The following is a 21,598-nucleotide window of genomic DNA, read 5'->3' as shown; positions in this document are numbered from 1 at the left end:
GCAGGGACTGGGAGACTAGTCAGGATCAAGGGAAAGATGAACTGAGCAAAGTACAGAGAGATCCTAATGAAAACCTGCTCCAGAGTGCTCAGGACCTGAGACTGGGTCGAAAGTTCCCCTTCCAACAGGACAATGACCGTAAGCACACAGCCAAGACAGAGCAGGAGTGGCTTCGGGACATGTCTCAATGTCCTTGAGTGGCCCAGCCAGAGGCCAGGCTTGAACCCGTTCGAACATCTCTGGAGAGATCGGAAAATAGCCGTGCATCAATACTCTCCATCCAACCTGACAGATCTTAAGAGGATCTGCAGAGAAGAATGGGAGAATCTCCCCAAATACAGGTGTGCCAAGCTTGTAGCATCATACCCAAGAGGACTCGAGGCGGTTATCGCTTCCAAAGGTGCTTCAACAAAGTACTGAGTAAAGGTTCTGAATACTTATGTAAATGTAGTATCAGTTTTTTTACATGTTATACATTTGGAAAGATTTCTAAAAACCTGTTTTTGCTTTGTCATTATGGGGCATTGTGTGTAGATTGATCAGAAGGAAAAACACAATTAAATCCATTTTAGAATAAGGGTGTAACGTAACAAAAAGTCAAGGGGCCTGAATACTTTCCGAAGCACTGTATTTTCCAGTTATGCAATGTACAGCAGAAGTATGTTCTTAACATATATATTTCAAATCTTAAAACACAGATTTGAGACCAGAATAACATTACCAGTCAGCTTAGTTTTCAATGTATTATTTTTTTTACTTCATAGGGGTTTCAACTATATCCACAACAACATGTTGCAGTGCTTTATAATACAATATGTTGCATTGAACTTCACCCTCTGACATAATCTGATACTTAGAATACAACCAGTCAGGTTTTAGAAAACAGGTCAATGGAAACTAGAGTGTTAGCAGATTCCTCTGCTTTGTTTGGAGATTTCTCCAGGACTGAAGAAATAGTAAAACACACCCCCTGACCAAGCTAACTCACATCCCTCTGGTACAGCTATTGAAGTGGGATATGATACAGCTGCGGCAATGTGATTTGAATAGTGTCAAGAATGGTTCATATTAGGCTAACGGATATTACCATCAATATCTTACGTGCGTGTGTGTGTGTGTGTGTGTGTGTGTGTGTGTGTGTGTGTGTGTGTGTGTGTGTGTGTGTGTGTGTGTGTGTGTGTGTGTGTGTGTGTGTGTGTGTGTGTGTGTGTGTGTACATCCATTTGGTAAAAAGCAGAGGTGGAGCTCATAAACAACCACTCCTTAATATGCTCATCAATTTACAAGGGGGTTGAGTGCATGCTAATGAAAACAAATGCACTTTTCACACCAATTCTATCCTCACAAACAGTACACCTAACCATTACAGGTTCCCCTGGCCTGCAGGGTGCAGCAGTGCTGTCCAGGAAGTGCTAGGGGGAGGAGAGGCAGAGTTCCACCTCTGGGAGGTGAGCAGAGAGCCTGGTATGGAGCACAGGAGACATCTAGAACAGACTTCTAGAACAGAGTTACAAGAGTCCAAACCAACCCTATAGACCATAGAGCATGCAGGCCTAGGAGAGTCTGGGAGAGTGTGGTGAATACTAGCACTCTAGTGGCAGCAGACAGACGCATAAAGCTTTGTGCTTTTGACGAACAAGGGAAGTAGAAATGCTGACCATAAAATTATTTTCATTCTTCCTTCAATCTCAAAGGAAGAGATGGTACTAAAATACAGTATTCTAATTGGGACATTTTAATTAGTATGTAGAGCTACTCAAATGAATCCTGTCCCATGACAGAAGTGAGAACTTTATTAACTGTCTGTCATGGAAACCTCTCCCTCCCAGGTCTTACCCAGAATGCCTTGCACTCACAACATGATGCCTAGCCTCCTTTGACAGCTCTAAGGAAAGCTATTTATTTTCTGTCAACATATCCTCCACCTCACCTAAGTACATGACTTTTACAAAATCCACCATTATTGATAATCTAGGATGAAAAACAGCATTAAGTACTACATACATTTAGTTTGAAATGTAAACATCCTTAATCAACGTATTATAACAATAATGATAACAATTATAATAATCAGAGCAATAATTACAGTTTAGCAATAATAATAATAATGGACATTGCCTAAAAACTACATCCTGTTGAGTTTTCCCAGAAGGTCTCAAAAACATATATATAGTGGAAGTACATTTTCTTTCTGGCTAATAGTAACTTAAATATTTACAATGATTAATTTACAACCTATGGCCCAGCCCAGTCAGATAGTTGTCCTTTTTAAAAATAAAAAGGACAAGAGGAGGATGAAGGGTCCATGTGTCTGTGATAGTGGCCCACTGGGTGTGTGGGTGCTGTGTGTCCCAGTGTGGACTCCCCATGTCAGTGTCTCAGGACCAGAGGTTCACATGGCCACCAGCTGGCCCAGAGCCATGCGGAACTGCTGTGTGCAGCCGGCCAGCTCCCTCACCCTCTCCGTCATGTCTCGCGCCGCACCGGGGGAAGGATACTGCAGCGCTGCAGTCTTGGTGCTCACCACGATGTCCTTGAGTTTGTCACACAGAGCATTACTGTGCTGGGCCACATGCGCCCGCACCTCTGGGGACTTGGCCTGTCGAGAGAGCGTGTCCCCGATGAACACCAGCTTGTGTGCGCTGAGGATGACAAATTTGCTGTGAGCCACGAAGATCTTGGGCGGCTGGTTGTTGTTGATGGAGGAGTAGAAGGCGTCGATGGCGTTGGTGAGGGTGGTGACGTTGGCCTCACACTGCTCCGAGTAGAAGAGCAGCAGCTGTCGGTCACCAATGCTCAGCTTGCTCCGCTGGACCGCTGGATAGTGGGGAGGCGGGGTCCAGCCTGAGATGTCATTGTTGATTGGCTGGCTGACTTCCTGCTCCAGTCGCTCAAACTGTTTCAGCTGCAGTAGATGGGAACACAAAGAGAGTAAATAAATACCTGCCTGATCTGTAAAACATCCCATGTGAACTGATTGAACCCTCAACCACTAAGACAACAATGGAACAGCACAGTCGCACATAATGTTATTTCAAACACTCCCTTATTAATTACTAAGATACACATCCACTCTCACTGACTGACAGACCCACAGGTCCTCACCTGCTGCCGTTCCAGTGTGGTTTTGTTGTGTCTGGTCCCTTTCTCTAATAATTGCCTCTGATTCTTCTCAAACTCTTCCTTGCCCTGGAAATCAAACGACAGAAAGAAGATGTATTTACTGCTCCAAACACAGACACAAACACACTAAGACAATGCTGGGATGGGATTTTCATTCAACTGGCTCAAGGGAGGATCACCCATATAAAATAATGTCTGACACCACGTGTGATAATCCTCCTAATCAGTAGAGGGCAGTATGAGCTCATATCACACCAGACCAGACTGCAGCTCTGCCACTGCACTGAGAGAAAGTGACACATGACATCGAGATTTGTATGTTATTGTGCCAACCACACATATAGCACTGAAACATATTTAAGATATAACTGTATTTTAAATAAGATCATATCATCTTAACATAATCTGTTCTCCTTGCATTTTCATAACAACAACACTGCTGCACATGAGGGATACAACAGCAGCAATGGACAGCGAAAGCGATGACATATGATGGGTAGAGAAACACGCCTGTACATGCAGTAATGGTGACTGATGATGACACCTGAAGCAGTGCGTTGGGGAGTATGTGTATCCCACATGACCAAGCCTTGTATGGGAAATTGATCAATCTACTGGTGTATCGTCATCTCTATCTTCTCTTTCATCTGAAATACTGTACCAGCGTGTCATTAAACACAGACAGACACTATGGTTTACATGCTTAACACAATCCATGGGTTAATGTAGAGTGCTGCTGATTGCTCCAAACCACCATGCTGTTGTAAGTACCAGTGCTGTCACTGACAGTACCAACACACTCCAACCTTATTCTCCACTGATAATTGAGGATGTAAACGCATATGTGATGATCTGTTTTGTTCTTTCATATGAGGAGGTATTACCTGTAAATGCACATAGTCATAGTCCTCCATCCAGCCCTCCTCTGTAGTCTCGTAGGGCCGGTCATGGGTCTCCTCCTCGGCCGTGAACTTGGGCGGGGACGGCAGGGGCCGGGACTGGATGTTGGCCCTGCCGTCTCCTGTCTGATAAGCTGAGATGTTGTTGTTGGTCATCTGACCCATGAGGTCAGCAGTGTGGGGGACGTGGGGCAGAGGAAGCTGCTGCTGCTTGTTTGTCCTTTTAAAGAGTAGCGAGGCGTTGCCATGGAGAAAGGAAGCCAGCTGTTTAGTGTCGTCGGGCACGCCCCGGGCACACATGACCAGCCGGTCCAGGTCATCCCCACCATTGCCTGCTAAGGGTGCCATTTGAGCAGAGGGGGCCCAGCCCACAGCGTCCAGAGCCTGGCTGTACTTGACCAGGCCCTGGAAGGCTTCCTCCATCTTCTGCACCTGCTTGCCCAGCTTGGCCTGCAGCGTGCGGTCAGTGGCCTGGGCAGAGTTGGCCACGGCCCCCCGTGCAAACTCCAGCAGGTCCCTGACGGCCGCCCTCATCCTGTCCACCGCCTTCCTGATGGCTGGCAGGTTGGCCTCCATCTGGGTGGGGCTGCGCCAGTTCCCACTGATGAAAGACATGAGGAGGGAGACGGAGCCCTCCACCTCCTGCTGTAGATGGGAGAGGCGCTCCATGGCCTGCTCCAGGTCTAGGATCAACAGCTTCCCCGGGCCGGCCTGGCTGGGCACCGCCGACTCCCTGACTGGCACCATGTCCAGAGAGGAGGTGGACAGGTTGCTGCGGGTGCTGCCCGTGCTGGAGGCAGACAGTCGTTTGAAGCTGACAGTCATCTCCTCTGTGGCACCCGCGTCTCTCACCACCTGAGGGGGGACATCATAGATGGAGTCCTCACACGCAGGCCGCTCGCGTGGGAAATCATACACATCCTGGGGGTTGTGGTGTCCGCCCTTCCTCAGACTGGCAGGGATGTCGTAGATCTCCTGGCCCAGGGGGGCGTGATAGGCGTCTGGGTGGCGCTTGCCGGTGAGGGGAGGGGGAGGGACGTCGTACACATCTTCAGGAATGGGGGGCTCAGGTCCCCCGGGGATCAGATAGCCCTGGCTCTGGCTCTCCAGACTCTTCAGCTTGGCAAAGTGGGGGGGGACATCATAGGTCTCCTCCCTGATAGGAGCGTCTGGAACATCCTTACTGACGGAGGGGGGGAAGTCGTACACCTGGGAGGGAGACAGAGGCAACATCAAACACACATACTGTACTGCCATAGGACTTCATAATGATGTAGAACACATTCTGACTCATGATAAGGAGGAGGGATGGTTACTTTAAGACCCCACATATCCAGCACACAAGGACAGATGGTAAAGTACACTGGGATTGATGAGTCTACCACTGTCTTCCTCCTCTCCTACAACAACAGACAGAGAGGACACCCTGTTGGTGCAGCAGCAGCCTCTCACCGTTTGCTGGGAGAACAGCTGGCTCTTGTCCACACTGGGGGGCGTGTCATAGACGTCTTGGCCACTGGGGGGGCCTTTCACCACCATGGGTGGCGTGTCATACACCTGGGGGGGGAAGAGAGAAGGCACAGTGAGATACAACACCCCAAGTAATAAAGATACATTTACAGACACACTATCAGAGTTATACATACACACATTAAAAGAGAAGTGCACACATACAGACACACACAGGGCGGCAGGTAGCCTAGCGGTTAGAGCATTGGGCCAGTAACTGAAAGGTTGGTAGTTCACATGCCTGAGCTGACAAAGTGAAAAATCTGTTGATGTGCCCTTGAGCAAGACACTTAACCCTAATTGCTTGAAGGTCACCGTTGATAATGGCTGACCCTGGCCGTGACCCTACTCTGAGGGTATCTCAGAGGGAGTTGGGATATGCAAATAACACATTTTCAATTCACATGTGTATTAATATACACTTACATAAATATCCACCAAATTATTAGTATTTCATTAATACCCAATCAGGAGTAAGAGCTCAATTACAGCTGCAGCAGACTCAATTTGAGGAGCATATTAAAAAGGGAGGGACTAATGAAATCATGCTTCTGAGTGAGTGTTGGATTAATCCAGTTGAATGTGGAGAAGGTGGGAGGGACACTTAGCCCACTTTGTCCTCTAATCTCTCTCTGGGCCTCCTCTCTTCTCCACTGCCTTCCTACCATTTTTTGTATGCTTTCTTTTAACCTCTATCCTCTTCCCCATTAGTTAGGGTGCATAATGTCAGGGAAGGGGAGACAAACAGAGGCATTATTAAGGCTGCAGACAGAGGGGGTTAGTGATGGCGTTGATACACGCGGTAGGACCATCTCTCCCACTCCTACACAGAGGATACACATCCCAACTGGGACTGCCCCTGACACACACACAGGGAGCAGGACTGACTGGAGCAGGACTGACTGGAGTAGGACTGAATGGAGCAGGACTGACTGGAGTAGGACTGACTGGAGTAGGACTGACTGGAGCAGGACTGACTGGAGTAGGACTGAATGGAGTAGGACTGAATGGAGCAGGACTGACCGGAGTAGGACTGACTGGAGTAGGACTGACTGGAGCAGGACTGACTGGAGTAGGACTGACTGGAGTAGGACTAATTGGAGCAGGACTGACCGGAGTAGGACTGACTGGAGTAGGACTGACTGGAGTAGGACTGACTGGAGTAGGACTGACTGGAGCAGGACTGACTGGAGTAGGACTGACTGGAGCAGGACTGACTGGAGTAGGACTGACTGGAGTAGGACTGACTGGAGTAGGACTGACTAGATCAGGACTGACTGGAGTAGGACTGACTGGATCAGGACTGACTGGAGTAGGACTGTCTGGACCAGGACTGACTGGAGTAGGACTGACTGGAGCAGAACTGACTGGAGCAGGATTCAAGTTGGAAACAGCTGGAGAAAATATTTTATACAGCAGAGACCATAACCTCAGTGCTAACTCTGCTCTCATAAAACCTCAGTGCTACTGGTCAGTTGTGCCTGCATTCGCCACTGTATGACCTATGAAAACCATAAGGATATGTGTGTGATGCCCACAAAATACAACATTCAAATCAATGTGGAGATTTTACTGCAACAATGATACGGAATGTGTTTGAGAGGATGCCTATTGCCTAACCTCTTTTCTAAAGCACTGTCAAATTCAATCCCACAATGCACTTGAGCCTGGAGCAGCGGCGAGGGAATTAACTTTGCTGTCAGTCTTGTGTGAGTAAACTTCTGGAACATACCGCCATGCAGCAGCCAATGTCTTGTCTCTGTCTGTCTGTTTCCAGCCTATGAAGGGTCTGATGTTGATGAACAGACTATTTCAGAACTACAGTGGAGCAAAAAAGTATTTAGTCAGCCACCAATTGTGCAAGTTCTCCACACTTAAAAAGATGAGAGAGGCCTGTAATTTTCATCATAGGTACACTTCAACTATGACAGACAAAATGAGAAAAAAATCCAGAAAAGGAGTGGCTTCGTAAGAAGCATTTCAAGGTCCTGGAGTTGCCTAGCCAGTCTCCAGATCTCAACCCCATAGAAAATCTTTGGAGGGAGTTGAAAGTCCGTGTTGCCCAGCAACAGCCCCAAACCATCACTGCTCTAGAGGAGATCTGCATGGAGTAATGGGATAAAATACCAGCAACAGTGTGTGAAAACCTTGTGAAGACTTACAGAAAACGTTTGACCTCTGTCATTGCCAACAAAGGGTATATAACAAAGTATTGAGATAAACTTTTGTTATTGACCAAATACTTATTTTCCACCAGAATTTGCAAATAAATTCATTAAAAATCCTACAATGTGATTTAATTGTTTTTTTTTATCTCATTTTGTCTGTCATAGTTGAAGTGTACCTATGATGAAAATTACAGGCCTCTCTCGTCTTTTTAAGTGGGAGAACTTGCACAATTGGTGGCTGACTAAATACTTTTTTTGCCCCACTGTATGTCATGCAATAAATTGCAAATTAATTACTTAAAAATCATACCATGTGATTTTCTGGATTTTTGTTTTAGATTCCGTCTCTCACAGTTGAAGTGTACCTATGATAAAAAATTACAGACCTCTACATGCTTTGTAAGTAGGAAAACCTGCAAAATCGTCAGTGTATCAAATACTTGTTCTCCCCACTGTAGGTAATGTTTGTCACCAAGTTAAGGAGCTTGGTAATGAGTTTTAGAGGGCAGTGGTACATCTTTTAGGTTAATGGCTGTATTAAACGCTTTAAGCGCTTTGTTGATCATAAACATCAGATTGACGCTCCATGTGTGACAAACGCACACTCACAAACACACAACCCAATCTACTGCCAGGGTCTGACAATCTACTGCCAGGGTCTGACAATCTACTGCCAGGGTCTGACAATCTACTGCCAGGGTCTGACAATCTACTGCCAGGGTCTGACAATCTACTGCCAGGGTCTGACAATCTACTGCCAGGGTCTGACAATCTGCTGCCAGGGTCTGACAATCTGCTGCCAGGGTCTGACAATCTACTGCCAGGGTCTGACAATCTACTGCCAGGGTCTGACAATCTACTGCCAGGGTCTGACAATCTACTGCCAGGGTCTGACAATCTACTGCCAGGGTCTGACAATCTACTGCCATGGTCTGACAATCTACTGCCAGGGTCTGACAATCTACTGCCAGGGTCTGACAATCTGCTGCCAGGGTCTGACAATCTGCTGCCAGGGTCTGACAATCTACTGCCAGGGTCTGACAATCTGCTGCCAGGGTCTGACAATCTGCTGCCAGGGTCTGACAATCTGCTGCCAGGGTCTGACAATCTGCTGCCAGGGTCTGACAATCTGCTGCCAGGGTCTGACAATCTACTGCCAGGGTCTGACAATCTACTGCCAGGGTCTGACAATCTACTGCCAGGGTCTGACAATCTACTGCCAGGGTCTGACAATCTACTGCCAGGGTCTGACAATCTGCTGCCAGGGTCTGACAATCTGCTGCCAGGGTCTGACAATCTGCTGCCAGGGTCTGACAAAGGACCTCCTCTAAAGTTGATGATGCTGAGGAAGGATTATCTGCAGGCTGGGTGTCAATAAGCGTTGCACCTGAGGAGGAATAGAGTATGTGGTATCTAAGACTCAACTTTCTCCCTGTTTCTCTGCAACCTGACAGCAAACAGCAGCAGACTGACAAGCCAACTTCTCCCTCCTAAACACTTATAACACACAGCAAATTGCACTCCCATCACTTGAAATGCTGCTGTCCCCAAACAAGCAGATTAGCAATTATAATTTGGCCCAAACAGTGTGATACAATCTGTTCTCCAGGCCTTTGGGAGATGAGACTGACAGAGAGAGGAGGCAAGAGGGACTGCAGTATGAATAACTAATCCACCCCCCCAACCATTGGGCACCTTGAGAAAACACTTGATCAGAATCTTGAATTCAGCCGATGCAATTTGTTTGGAGTTCGTATTCAACGTGGGTACACTGATCTGATAGCAGACAGGTTGGAGTGAAAAATAGATGTTTGTGTTACTCCTCTCAGCAGAAAACCAAAACCAGGGCTCAATAGATTGTCCAGTGAACCTGGGCTGGTATCTGAGCTTGAATGCAATGGTATCCCTACAATGATATCCCTACAATGATATCCCTACAGGCCCTATATTTGAAGGATCACATTGCCTCTCTAAAAGGCTGTATGTCTACTCCCTTCAGCTTCCTCTTATTCAGTTTTGTTTCTACTCTCAGTTTGTCTTCCAACTGGTTTTCTCCCTCTCTGATGCAGTCAAACAGCTTTTCCTCTTTTCCCCCTCATTCTCTCCTTCTTCCAACTGCTTTTCTCCCTCTCTGATGCAGTCAAACAGCTTTTCCTCTTTTCCCCCTCATTCTCTCCTTCTTCCAACTGCTTTTCTCCCTCTCTGATGCAGTCAAACAGCTTTTCCTCTTTTCCCCCTCATTCTCTCCTTCTTCCAACTGCTTTTCTCCCTCTCTGATGCAATCAAACAGCTTTTCCTCTTTTCCCCCTCATTCTCTCCTCCTTCCAACTGCTTTTCTCCCTCTCTGATGCAGTCAAACAGCCTTTTCTCTTTTTCCCCTCATTCTCTCCTCCTTCCAACTGCTTTTCTCCCTCTCTGATGCAGTCAAACAGCTTTTCCTCTTTTCCCCCTCATTCTCTCCTCCTTCCAACTGCTTTTCTCCCTCTCTGATGCAGTCAAACAGCTTTTCCTCTTTTCCCCCTCATTCTCTCCTCCTTCCAACTGCTTTTCTCCCTCTCTGATGCAGTCAAACAGCTTTTCCTCTTTTCCCCCTCATTCTCTCCTCCTTCCAACTGCTTTTCTCCCTCTCTGATGCAGTCAAACAGCTTTTCCTCTTTTCCCCTCATTCCAGCTGGTTCTTTACCCCTCTCTACTGCCATGCAACCTTTGCTGTGTCTGTGTGTGTCTGTGTGTGTGTGTGTGTGTGTGTGTGTGTGTGTGTGTGTGTGTGTGTGTGTGTGTGTGTGTGTGTGTGTGTGTGTGTGTGTGTGTGTGTGTGTGTGTGTGTGTGTGTGTGTGTGTGTGTGTGTGTGTGTGTGTGTGTGTGTGTGTGTGTGTGTGTGTGTGCGTGCGTGCGTGCGTGCGTGTGTGTGTGTGTGTGTGTATGAATGACACAGAAAGCGGGTTCACCTTCAGAGCCAAAGCACTTGCAGCTTAGGACACGCTGCTCTCTGTGCTTTGTGGAAAAATACAACCTTCCTTTTCTAACGCCTCCAGATACTGAAATATCTACTTCCCCTGTTAGTAATGTATGACCTTCTCTAAAAATAGACATGGAATCACAGAACCGCTGTGGGTTTAAACACACACAGAGTGAGAGAGAGACAAAGAGAGGGAGGAGAGGGAGAAACAGAGAGAGGGAGGAGAGAGAGACCGAGAGAGGGGGGACAGAGAAAGAGAGGGAGGACAGAGAGAGAGACAGGAAGAGTGAGAGAGAGACAGAGAGAGGGAGGACAGAGAGAGACCGAGAGAGGGAGGAGAGAGAGAGACAGAGAGAGGTAGGAGACACAGAGAGAGAGGAGAGGGAGAGCCCGAGAGAGGGAGGAGAGACAGAGAGAGGGAGGAGACAGAGAGAGAAGAGAGGGAGGAGAAAGAGAGAGAGGAGAGGGAGAGACCGAGAGAGGGAGGAGAGACAGAGAGAGGGAGGAGACAGAGAGAGAGGAGAGGGAGAGACAGAGAGAGGGAGGAGACAGAGAGAGAGGAGAGAGAGAGACCGAGAGAGGGAGGAGAGACAGAGAGAGGGAGGAGAGACAGAGAGAGAGGAGAGGGAGAGACCGAGAGAGAGGAGAGGGAGAGACCGAGAGAGGGAGGAGAGACAGAGAGAGGGAGGAGAGACAGAGAGAGAGGAGAGGGAGAGACCGAGAGAGGGAGGAGAGACAGAGAGAGGGACGAGAGACAGAGAGAGGAGAGGGAGAGACCGAGAGAGGGAGGATAGACAGAGAGGGGGAGGAGAGACAGAGAGAGGGAGAGGGAGAGACTGAGAGAGGGAGGAGAGACGGAGAGAGAGGAGAGGGAGAGACCGAGAGAGGGAGGAGAGACAGAGAGAGGGAGGAGAGACAGAGAGAGAGGAGAGGGAGAGACCGAGAGAGGGAGGAGAGACAGAGAGAGGGAGGAGAGACAGAGAGAGAGGAGAGGGAGAGACCGAGAGAGGGAGGAGACAGAGAGGGAGGATAGGGAGGAAAGGGTGACAGAGAGAGGGAGAGTGAGGGAGGAGAGGGTGACAGAGAGAGGGAAGAGAGGGTTTAATATTCCTAACACATCAATTATTAATGAGAAGTGAGACTTCACAGACAGATGACCAATTGAGTCAGGAAGTGTGTCTAAGGCAGTCGAGAGGAATAATAGCCATCAATCTTGTGATGAGGATGAAATCACTTCATTGACATAGGAGACAATAAGTGGTGAGGCAGGACAGTGAGAGGACATGAATACCACAGACGAAAACAGCAAGTCCGGGACAAGGTAGCGATCTGGTGAGCAGGTCAGGGTTCCATAGCCACAGGCAAAACAACAGAAACTGGATCAGCAGCACAAACAGGTGGACTGGGGACGGAGACAGCCAGGAGTCATCAGACATGGTCCTAGGGCTCAGGAGAGAGATCATGTGTTTCTAGCTGACTCCTCACCTGCTGGTTGTATTGGCCGTGGGTCGGGGGAACGTCATAGATGTCCTGGGACTGCTGGGATGGAGGCAGGTGTCTGGGGAGGACGTCATACTCATCCTGCTCTGACGTTCCTGTGTCATACACATATACCTGACCCACCCGCGTTGGCACCACCACCTGGGAGATAGAGAGAGAGAGAGAGAGAGAGAGAGAGAGAGAGAGAGAGAGAGAGAGAGAGAGAGATAGAGATAGAGATAGAGATAGAGATAGAGAGAGAGAGAGAGAGAGAGAGAGAGAGAGAGAGAGAGAGAGAGAGATCCAAATGACTCCATCACGTAGACGATTACTGTAGTACGCACATTATATCTACTCAAGACTCAATCATAATGAAATCCCCCTGACCCACAGTGAGGAGTCAACACAGCCTGTGACGGTCTGGATTAACCACAGAGGCAGTAAAAACAGAATGGGGGTCCTGGGGGATCAGTATGGGAACAAGGGCTGTCCTATTGTCTGCCTGTTTACCCACAGTATTATAGTCTCAGGGTTATGTCAACTGTCTGGGCCTGGGAAATGAAAACAGACAGACAGACCGCTATATAGACAACAGCACCCTGGCTTTCCATCAATACAGACACACTAACTGGAGCATACCCTCCATCCAAACGAGTACACATTCTCACAGGATATTAAGAATCAAAGCATTAGCATTCCCTATCAGGACCATATCATGTTATATAATCATATGATATTTCCCTGCATCAGTGCTCCTTGGCAGTCTATATCTGAGTTCCTCTGGCTGTGTGTTCGCCTGTGTGTGTGGATGTCTCTCCTCTAACTTCCTTTAATCTGGCCCTGCTATCGATCCCCTGCAGACGAGGTCTGTGGAATCACACAGAGAAGGAATGCTGCTATCTCTCTCCCAATCAGGACACTGGGGGAGATCTCTGATGATCTACTCCCAGCTACAGAGATACACTGCTGCCTTCTGATGGGAGAGGAATGTAGCAGTCCAATCTCACACACACACACACACACACACACACACACACACACACACACACACACACACACACACACACACACACACACACACACACACACACACACACACACACACACACACACACACACACACACACACACACACACACACACACCACCTTAGAGAAATGATACAATACAAAAGCTGCAGCCCTGATACTAACTATACTGAACACACCTCCTGGTACAAGATGGTGGTGCCTAGTGAACCGCACGATAGCACTTAATAGAATCTCATCATATCCAGTCCTCACTCGTGGCTATGGCAACCAGGAAGGTGGGAGTGAGATAGATGCTCTTCAGATATTGAGTGTGCACCAATCAACGTTTATAAAATGCAGCAATAAATATCTACTAGTAATCAATATATGAGTTCACATTCAATACAATAAATCCATTGTCCATTTAGATAGACAGGGAAACAAATGCATACCGACACGCTTGCATACACAAATAGGCATGAGTACTGGAGCTCCCACACACACCAGCCTTTACTAATAGTTCATTCTACTCCCCTTCTCTGCCTCTCCTTTGTGAAGGGTACCTCAGTAGCCTGCTTGATTGGCATTCAAGAAACCAATCACATTCTTTGCTAATGAAACGCCCCAACTCTCCTGGATCCTCTAATAATATTTGCTCTCCCAGTCAGGCTGCCTGCCACTTGAAAGGTGACAGCCCAGCTAAACAGATAATTAAGCCATTGCACATGAAATAAATCTGACAATCTGCCTCTGTTAATATGTCTCCTCCCTGTCCTCACGTCCTGTCTGTATCCTTCCTCCGCCTCTATATGGCTCTATATAACTTCCATTCATTCAGAACCAGTGTCTAAAGAAAGTAGATGTTCTTACCTGACAGCCTAGAAGCTGAAATAGGAGTAAGGGAAAACCCCAGAACAAATTGAATCAACTGAACCAAAGTAATATTAGAATGTCTCCCAACACAAAACTCCCTCCCTCCCTCCCCCTTTTCCATGTCTCTCCCCTCCCATCCCTGTCTTTCCTAGTCTCTCCAGACAGCCTATTCTCCATGGAGCCAGCCAGTTTCACACACGTTTAAAGTACACAGCAGGTGTTTCATCTAGCACATTCCAGGATGATACCTCCCAGCCACCTTGGCAGCCTTCTCTCACACAAAACACTCACTTTTCTCAATACTCAGATATACTGGAGATCATAACATTTATTGTTTGCTCCTCTTGACCTAAAGACCTTTTACTACCACATAGTAACAACAAACCAGTTCCTTTGTGCTATAAGGGTGATGAGATGGGATACCCAAGCACAACTGGCAACATGTCATTCTGACTTTATTCATATATATTGCGTTTTATCTGTCATGTTTTGTCCTGTTGACATGAACGTAAACAGCCCACGGAAACATGATCACACATTTACACGCCAGCAGGTTCCTGGGAGCGTCAGGCTACTTATTGACAGAAGTAAGTGAGAGTCAGATGTCTTTCACGCAACCTCGCTCTTATTGACAAAGATCCTCCGTGAGCTTTTAATGAGATTAGAAGGAAACATTCTCAGAGTTTGGTAATTCAACACATGGTAATGAGCCAGCCCTATCAATGCCCTGCTCAGCTGGCCCTTAAAGTCTTCTAATGGTATTGGAGGATCCCTCTGAGGCCCTGAGCTCCATCAGCATAAGTAATGGTGGTCAATAGTGTGAATTATCAAGGAGGAAGATGCTGGAGAGGGGAGGGGATGGGTACATATAGGCTCTGGCTCTTAGCCAAGTAGTCCTCATCAATAATGTGAATTATCAAGGAGGAAGATGCTGGAGAGGGGAGGGGATGGGTACATATAGGCTCTGGCTCTTAGCCAAGTAGTCCTCATCAATAGTGTGAATTATCAAGGAGGAAGATGCTGGAGAGGGGAGGGGATGGGTACATATAGGCTCTGGCTCTTAGCCAAGTCCTCATCAATAGTGTGAATTATCAAGGAGGAAGATGCTGGAGAGGGGAGGGGATGGGTACATATAGGCTCTGGCTCTTAGCCAAGTAGTCCTCATCAATAGTGTGAATTATCAAGGAGGAAGATGCTGGAGAGAGGAGGGGATGGGTACATATAGGCTCTGGCTCTTAGCCAAGTCCTCATCAATAGTGTGAATTATTAAGGAGGAAGATGCTGGAGAGGGGAGGGGATGGGTACATATAGGCTCTGGCTCTTAGCCAAGTAGTCCTCATCAATAGTGTTGAAAGGCTTCTGTCAATGGGAGAGAAGTGGAGGAGTGTGGAGGGGAGGGAAGGATGGGGGCACGCCCAGCCGAAAGCTGTCACAACATCCTATCAGGTCATAAAGATGATGTCACTGAATTACTTGTAGTTTTTCATGTTGTCTGTCTGTAATTTTTAATGACTTGGTGCGGCCTATCTTGGCCAGGGAGCTCTTGAAAAAGAGATTTTAATCTCAATGAGCCCTTCCTGGTTAAATAAATCAAATAACTGAAAGAAGAGGAGCTACATTGGCGCCATTGAGGGTTTAGAACAATGTGGAGCAGTGATGCTCTGCCCTGAGCCCTCGCTGCTTTACTGGGCTGGCAGCTGGTCACAAGGTACTCTCATGGAGGCTCTGTCTGTTGGAACAGGGGTCACCCTGAGGAAAGGAACAGATTGCAGAGCCCCCATCACCACCACCCCACTGCCCCTCTGTTGCCCATGTCCCCCACCAGTCACAGTCCACTGACTCCTAACCCAGCTGACACCATGATGCATGCGACAACTCTCCACAGCCAACCCTGTCTGTCTCTCCAGATCGTTTCGGAACACACGGGTTTGCCAGTCCACCTGCAACAGGCAAGACAAAGAAAAACTTCTCCTGACTCTTGTGACGTGATCTTTCAAGTGAACCAAGGCTAGACTACGCAGACTAATAACCCATGTATACACACAAGTGTAAAGGGATGAAGAATATGTACACAAAAATATATGAATGAGTGATGGTACAGAACGGCATAGGCAAGATGCAGTAGATGGTATAGAGTACAGTATATACATATGAGATGAGTAATGTAGGGTATGTAAACATTATATTAAGTGGCATTGTTTAAAGTGGCTGGTGATACATTTTGTACATTCATTTTTAATTATTAAAGTGGCTGGAGTTGAGTCAGTATGTTGGCAGCAGCCACTCAATGTTAGTGGTGGCTGTTTAACAGTCTGATGACCTTGAGATAGAAGCTGTTTTTCAGGCTCTCGGTCCCAGCTTTAATGCACCTGTACTGACCTCGCCTTCTGGATGATAGCGGGGTGAACAGGCAGTGGCTCGGGTGGTTGTTGTCCTTGATGATCTTTATGACCTTCCTGTGACATCGGGTGGTGTAGGTGTCCTGGAGGGCATGTAGTTTGCCCCTGTTGATGCGTTGTGCAGACTTCACTACCCTCTGGAGAGCCTTACGGTTGTGGTCGGAGCAGCTGCCGCACCAGGCGGTGATACAGCCCGTCAGGATGCTCTTGGTTGTGCATCTCTAAAAGTTTGTGAGTGCTTTTGGTGACGAACCAAATTTCTTCAGCCTCCTGAGGTTGAAGAGGCGCTGCTGCGCCTTCTTCACGACGCTGTCTGTGTGGGTGGACCAATTCAGTTTGTCCGTGATGTGTACGCCGAGGAACTTAAAACTTCCCACCTTCTCCACTACTGTCCCTTCCATGTGGATAGAGGGGTGCTCCCTCTGCTGTTTCCTGAATACCACGATCATCTCCTTTGTTTTGTTGACCTTGAGTGTGAGGTTATTTTCCCGACACCACACTCCGAGGGCCCTCACCTCCTAGTGTGAGTGTTGCAGCGTTAGTACAATTCCCTGACCATAGAGATCCTATTCAATTACTAGAGGGCTGTCGTAAACACTCAAAAGTTCAAGAACGGGGTGAAAATGGCAGTCTTATTGGCAGGGAGAAATCCAAACCAGTCTATTTGGAAGGAATGGCATTGAGAGGGATACTCCTGATTTTACATGTGCAGGAAAATTAAAGGTATGTGATATATTTAAGTGATAATGCCAGAGAAGCCAGTGTTTGGAGGATATATTGGCACAGGTGTTGTTATGCCCGAGACGATGTCGACACCGGCTTCGAGGATAGTATCACTTTTATACAACGAGATACCAACATATACACAAATAGTAATTGACATATTTTCATAAAAAATGTTATTTTAATGAATTTATTTATACTATTTCTTCCTTCCACGAGATATAGTCCCGAGACAAATCTAGGGTTGCTACTCAAGCAGTCTGGTCATTCTTTCTATCGGTTCGGTTGCCATGATGGCTGTCAACGTTGTTATTCCTTGCTTGCTAGTGTAGTGTAGCCAGACTAACAGCAAAGTAACTGCATTTGCATTTGTTTAAGCGGTTTTCTAGTGATTTTGGGGGGGATGCATCCATAACAATGAGCTAATGATGTGCGATTTCGCCTGGCATAGAACATTTGCTCTCTCGCCAGGACACTGTTCAGAAGAGATGGCCAACTACACAGCTAACACAATCACTTCAAACTAAAGTTGGTATGACAGCAGCCTAGCTTAATTTCCTGTTCTTCTATTGATATTTCTTCATATACAGTATCCATACAAACTTTGCTGATTCATGATTTCGACTGGCTGAGAAAAGCTGCCAGCCTGTCTGTCCCGTCCCAACACGTGCATTACCATGGGACAACTGGAGATTGATTTTCAATATTGAAACAATGTTACAAATGTCAGAGAGACAGACTGCAAGGTTTATACAAATATCTGCTGTTGAAAACTAAATATTAGTCTAAAAGAAATGTGAGATAATGTCTAGATGCTTTTAATAGTGGAGATCAAGTTTATAAATTGCTTGGCTGGGCTGATGAGACAGTGGATTGTGCAGTCAGATGGAACAGAGTAAATAGGCATTTTAACGTCATAGATTTAGCTGGGGGTAATTTGTGGAATAGACACCGGCTGGAATTAGGTTGTCAACCTAAAACATTGTTGTGTAATTATAAATACAGTTTATATGGGTTTTATACCAATTTTCTGTATAAATAGCTGATAAAATATATGCAAACGGACCATAAATGTCAAAATTGTTGTTTTCTTGGAAAGCTGTGAGTGCTACACTCCGGGTCGGGATTCATGTCATAAGAAGGAATTCCCCTCGACCACACACACAAATTGAGGAAAACAAACATTCTTTCCCATTGACCCCCATTGTAAAAGAGCCAACTTCGTTGTTGATTTTTTGCTATACAGATATAATAAAACATGCTGAAAAGCTGCTGGGTCGTTCAATATACATGTAACCAGTTTAAAATCCTGACCTACTGTTCACAATGCTCCCACATAGAGAAATAGAACCTGTGAAAAGAGCCCTATGGCTTCAGCCTATATGGTGTGGGAGATTTTAAAATGTGGGGACCCGGTGTCTAAGTAGGCTACACGTAGCTATGTGTGTGGAAAACATTTGGCTGAGGACTGACTGCTGGCATATTAGCAGTTCATTTGAACATATTTATGGAATCATTCCTCTAAAAGTGGCTGGCTAGCTAGCTAACAAACACAGCTGGCTAGCTAGCTAACAAACACAGCTGGCTAGCTAGCTAACAAACACAGTGCAGATAAATTCTTCAAATTCATATTTTTTTACACAATATCTTATCACAGCACTGGCAAACCATGGTTGACCAACTCCCTGACCAAAATGGCTGACCTTTATCCCATCATAAGACGGCTCATTCTAGTATTCTAATTCCTAAATCTATTCTATGGTCCTGACTAGGCCATGAATAACAAAGCCCTGAGTGTTTTATCCTAGGGTCAAAGTTCAAACACTGAGGGGAGTCGAAGTAACTTCACACATGTTTTTTTCTTCGTGAGGATTAGGAGGCCGACCGTGCAGGAGAATTACTCCACAGATCCCCCCCATCTCAGCCTGATGAGGGGCCATCTGTGACCATTTCAGAGATGTGTAGGGGGGACAGAGGACAGGGGTAGATGATTTTGTACACCAGCTTCAAACAGCAGATGATGACATCCCCACCAAGCATCTCTCTTCCATGTTATTTTTCCTCATCTTTCCCTAGACATGAGAGACTGGGGCGTGTAACCACTGCCTCACAGCTGCACAGGTTACAGGCATGATCAGCTGTGATGCCAGTGCCCAGCCCAGCACAGCACAGGACATGGCAGGCTGCAGCTGTGTCATAGCAACCAAGTGGCATGGCTGTCAGAGAAGAGTGACCTCACCTACACCACCGCCCACTCAAAGATGGCGAAGAGGGAGAGGGAGATGTAGGCAGTGTGGCTTGGACGCAGTACAGGTCGAACACACAGATCACAGACGACAGGATATAGGACAGGTCAAACACACAGACCACAGACTACAGGATAGGTCAAACACACAGATCACAGATTACAGAATATAGGACAGGTCAAACACACAGACCACAGACTACAGAATATAGGACAGGTCAAAGACACAGATCACAGACGACAGGATATAGGACAGGTCAAACGCACAGATCACAGACTACAGAATATAGGACAGGTCGAACACACAGATCACAGACCACAGAATATAGGACAGGTCGAACACACAGATCACGGACTACAGGATATAGGACAGGTCTAACACACAGATCATAGACTACAGGATATAGGATAGGTCAAACACACAGATCACAGACTACAGGATATAGGACAGGTCAAACACACAGATCACAGACTACAGGATAGGTCAAACACACAGACCACACACTACAGGATATAGGACAGGTCAAACACACAGATCACAGACTACAGGATATAGGACAGGTCAAACACACAGATCACAGACTACAGGATAGGTCAAACACACAGACCACACACTACAGGATATAGGACAGGTCAAACACACAGATCACAGACTACAGGATATAGGACAGGTCAAACACACAGATCACAGACTACAGGATATAGGACAGGTCAAACACACAGATCACAGACTACAGGACATAGGACAGGCCAAACACAGATCACAGAATACAGGATATAGGACTGGTCAAACACACAGATCACAGTCTACAGGATATAGGATAGGTCAAACACACAGACCACAGTCTACAGGATAGGTCAAACACACAGATCACAGTCTACAGAATATAGGACAGGTCAAACACACAGATCACAGACTACAGGATGTAGGACCGGTCAAACACACAGATCACAGACTAGAGGATATTGGATAGGTCAAACACACAGATCACAGATCACAGACTACAGGATATAGGACAGGTCAAACACACAGATCACAGACTACAGGATATAAGAAGAAGACCCATTCAAATTTGTCCGATAGGTAGTAATTTTATCCTATAAGTATGTGGTAAACTGCATATTTATAAATATATGTGGGGATATTCAAACTGACTACTTCACCTGGATAGAGTAGTGACGAAGGGTTTCAATTCCGAGAATGCTCTTAAATAAGGTCATAATCCTCCCTCAGAACTAGGGTTGTTTAACCTAAAACTTTCCAAGCAGCTGGTGTGTGACCTAGATCAGAACTAATATCCGTCCCAGCCGCAGCAATAAATGGGAGTAGTGCAGTAATGCTTGACTGTAGTGGAGCCCGTGGAGGTGTGGGGGGCTGAGATGCTGACGCAGGGTGGGGTGTGTGGATTTACAGCCCCATATCCCTGGTTGCTTGGTCCGGGCTGCAGGATTAATCAGGCCCTAATTAACTCAGGCCCTAATTAACGGCAGGCCGTGACTGGGCAGGCCGTGACAGGGCAGACCGTGACTGGGCAGGCCGTGACTGGGCAGGCCGTGACTGGGCAGGCCGTGACTGGGCAGGCCGTGACTGGGCAGACCGTGACTGGGCAGGCCGTGACTGGGCAGGCCGTGACTGGGCAGGCCGTGACTGGGCAGGCCGTGACTGGGCAGGCCGTGACTGGGCAGACCGTGACTGGGCAGACCGTGACTGGCTGGGAGCATCACTCTCTGCAACTCTCTCTTTTTCTCTTTCTTTCGCTCTCTCTCAGGGTGTTTTGTCTACAACACACATGTAAAATCTCTCTTCAGCATCTGCTGGCAACACCACACATAGGTGTGTCTCAAATGGCTTGTTAAATAAAAGGTTAAATGTTGAAAAAAATGTCCGTGACTGTGTCATCGTGGAAACGCAGTGAGAGAGGTCTCCTAGCAGTGACAGGGTATTAGTCACAGCACCGTTGGATAAGAACAGGAGAATAGTTCACTATCAATCTATTCATCTGTAATTTCTATGGTAGAGAGTGTCAAGTGGGAATAGAAATGCTTCCATGTTGTTTGGACTGTGCAATAAGCAGTGTTAGGCTTTGCTTTTTTACATGAATGCACTATTGACACTAGAACATAGCCTGAGTTCCCCATTATTTCAAGCTTTATGTATTTCCTGTCTCCTTACTAAAGGTTGGTCCCTTCTATCCCTGACCCTACTGAGA

General features: G+C 46.9%; 1 protein-coding gene across 5 annotated transcripts in view; it reads right to left on the bottom strand.

Annotated features, from left to right (window-relative positions):
• Nucleotides 1-729: 729 nt before the first annotated feature.
• Nucleotides 730-21,598, bottom strand: part of LOC118400852 (breast cancer anti-estrogen resistance protein 1-like) — a 119,251-nt gene continuing 98,382 nt past the window's right edge. For 4 of the 5 annotated variants that reach the window (XM_052474978.1, XM_052474982.1, XM_052474980.1 and 1 more), the window contains 5 exons: nt 12,145-12,300; nt 5,475-5,579; nt 4,008-5,231; nt 3,107-3,189; nt 730-2,909 (listed from right to left, as the gene is read on the bottom strand). In XM_052474978.1, coding sequence (XP_052330938.1) covers nt 2,393-2,909; nt 3,107-3,189; nt 4,008-5,231; nt 5,475-5,579; nt 12,145-12,300 — 2,085 coding nt within the window. In that variant the 3' untranslated portion in view covers nt 730-2,392. Of the gene's footprint in view, nt 2,910-3,105; nt 3,190-4,007; nt 5,232-5,474; nt 5,580-12,144; nt 12,301-21,598 lie in introns of all 5 variants that reach the window. The other variant, XM_052474979.1, reaches the window with a different exon arrangement.

Source organism: Oncorhynchus keta, chromosome 22 (assembly GCF_023373465.1).
Source record: "Oncorhynchus keta strain PuntledgeMale-10-30-2019 chromosome 22, Oket_V2, whole genome shotgun sequence".
NCBI lineage: Eukaryota > Metazoa > Chordata > Actinopteri > Salmoniformes > Salmonidae > Oncorhynchus > Oncorhynchus keta.
Note: the sequence above shows the minus strand (reverse complement) of the source record. Positions and strands in the feature narration are given on the sequence as shown.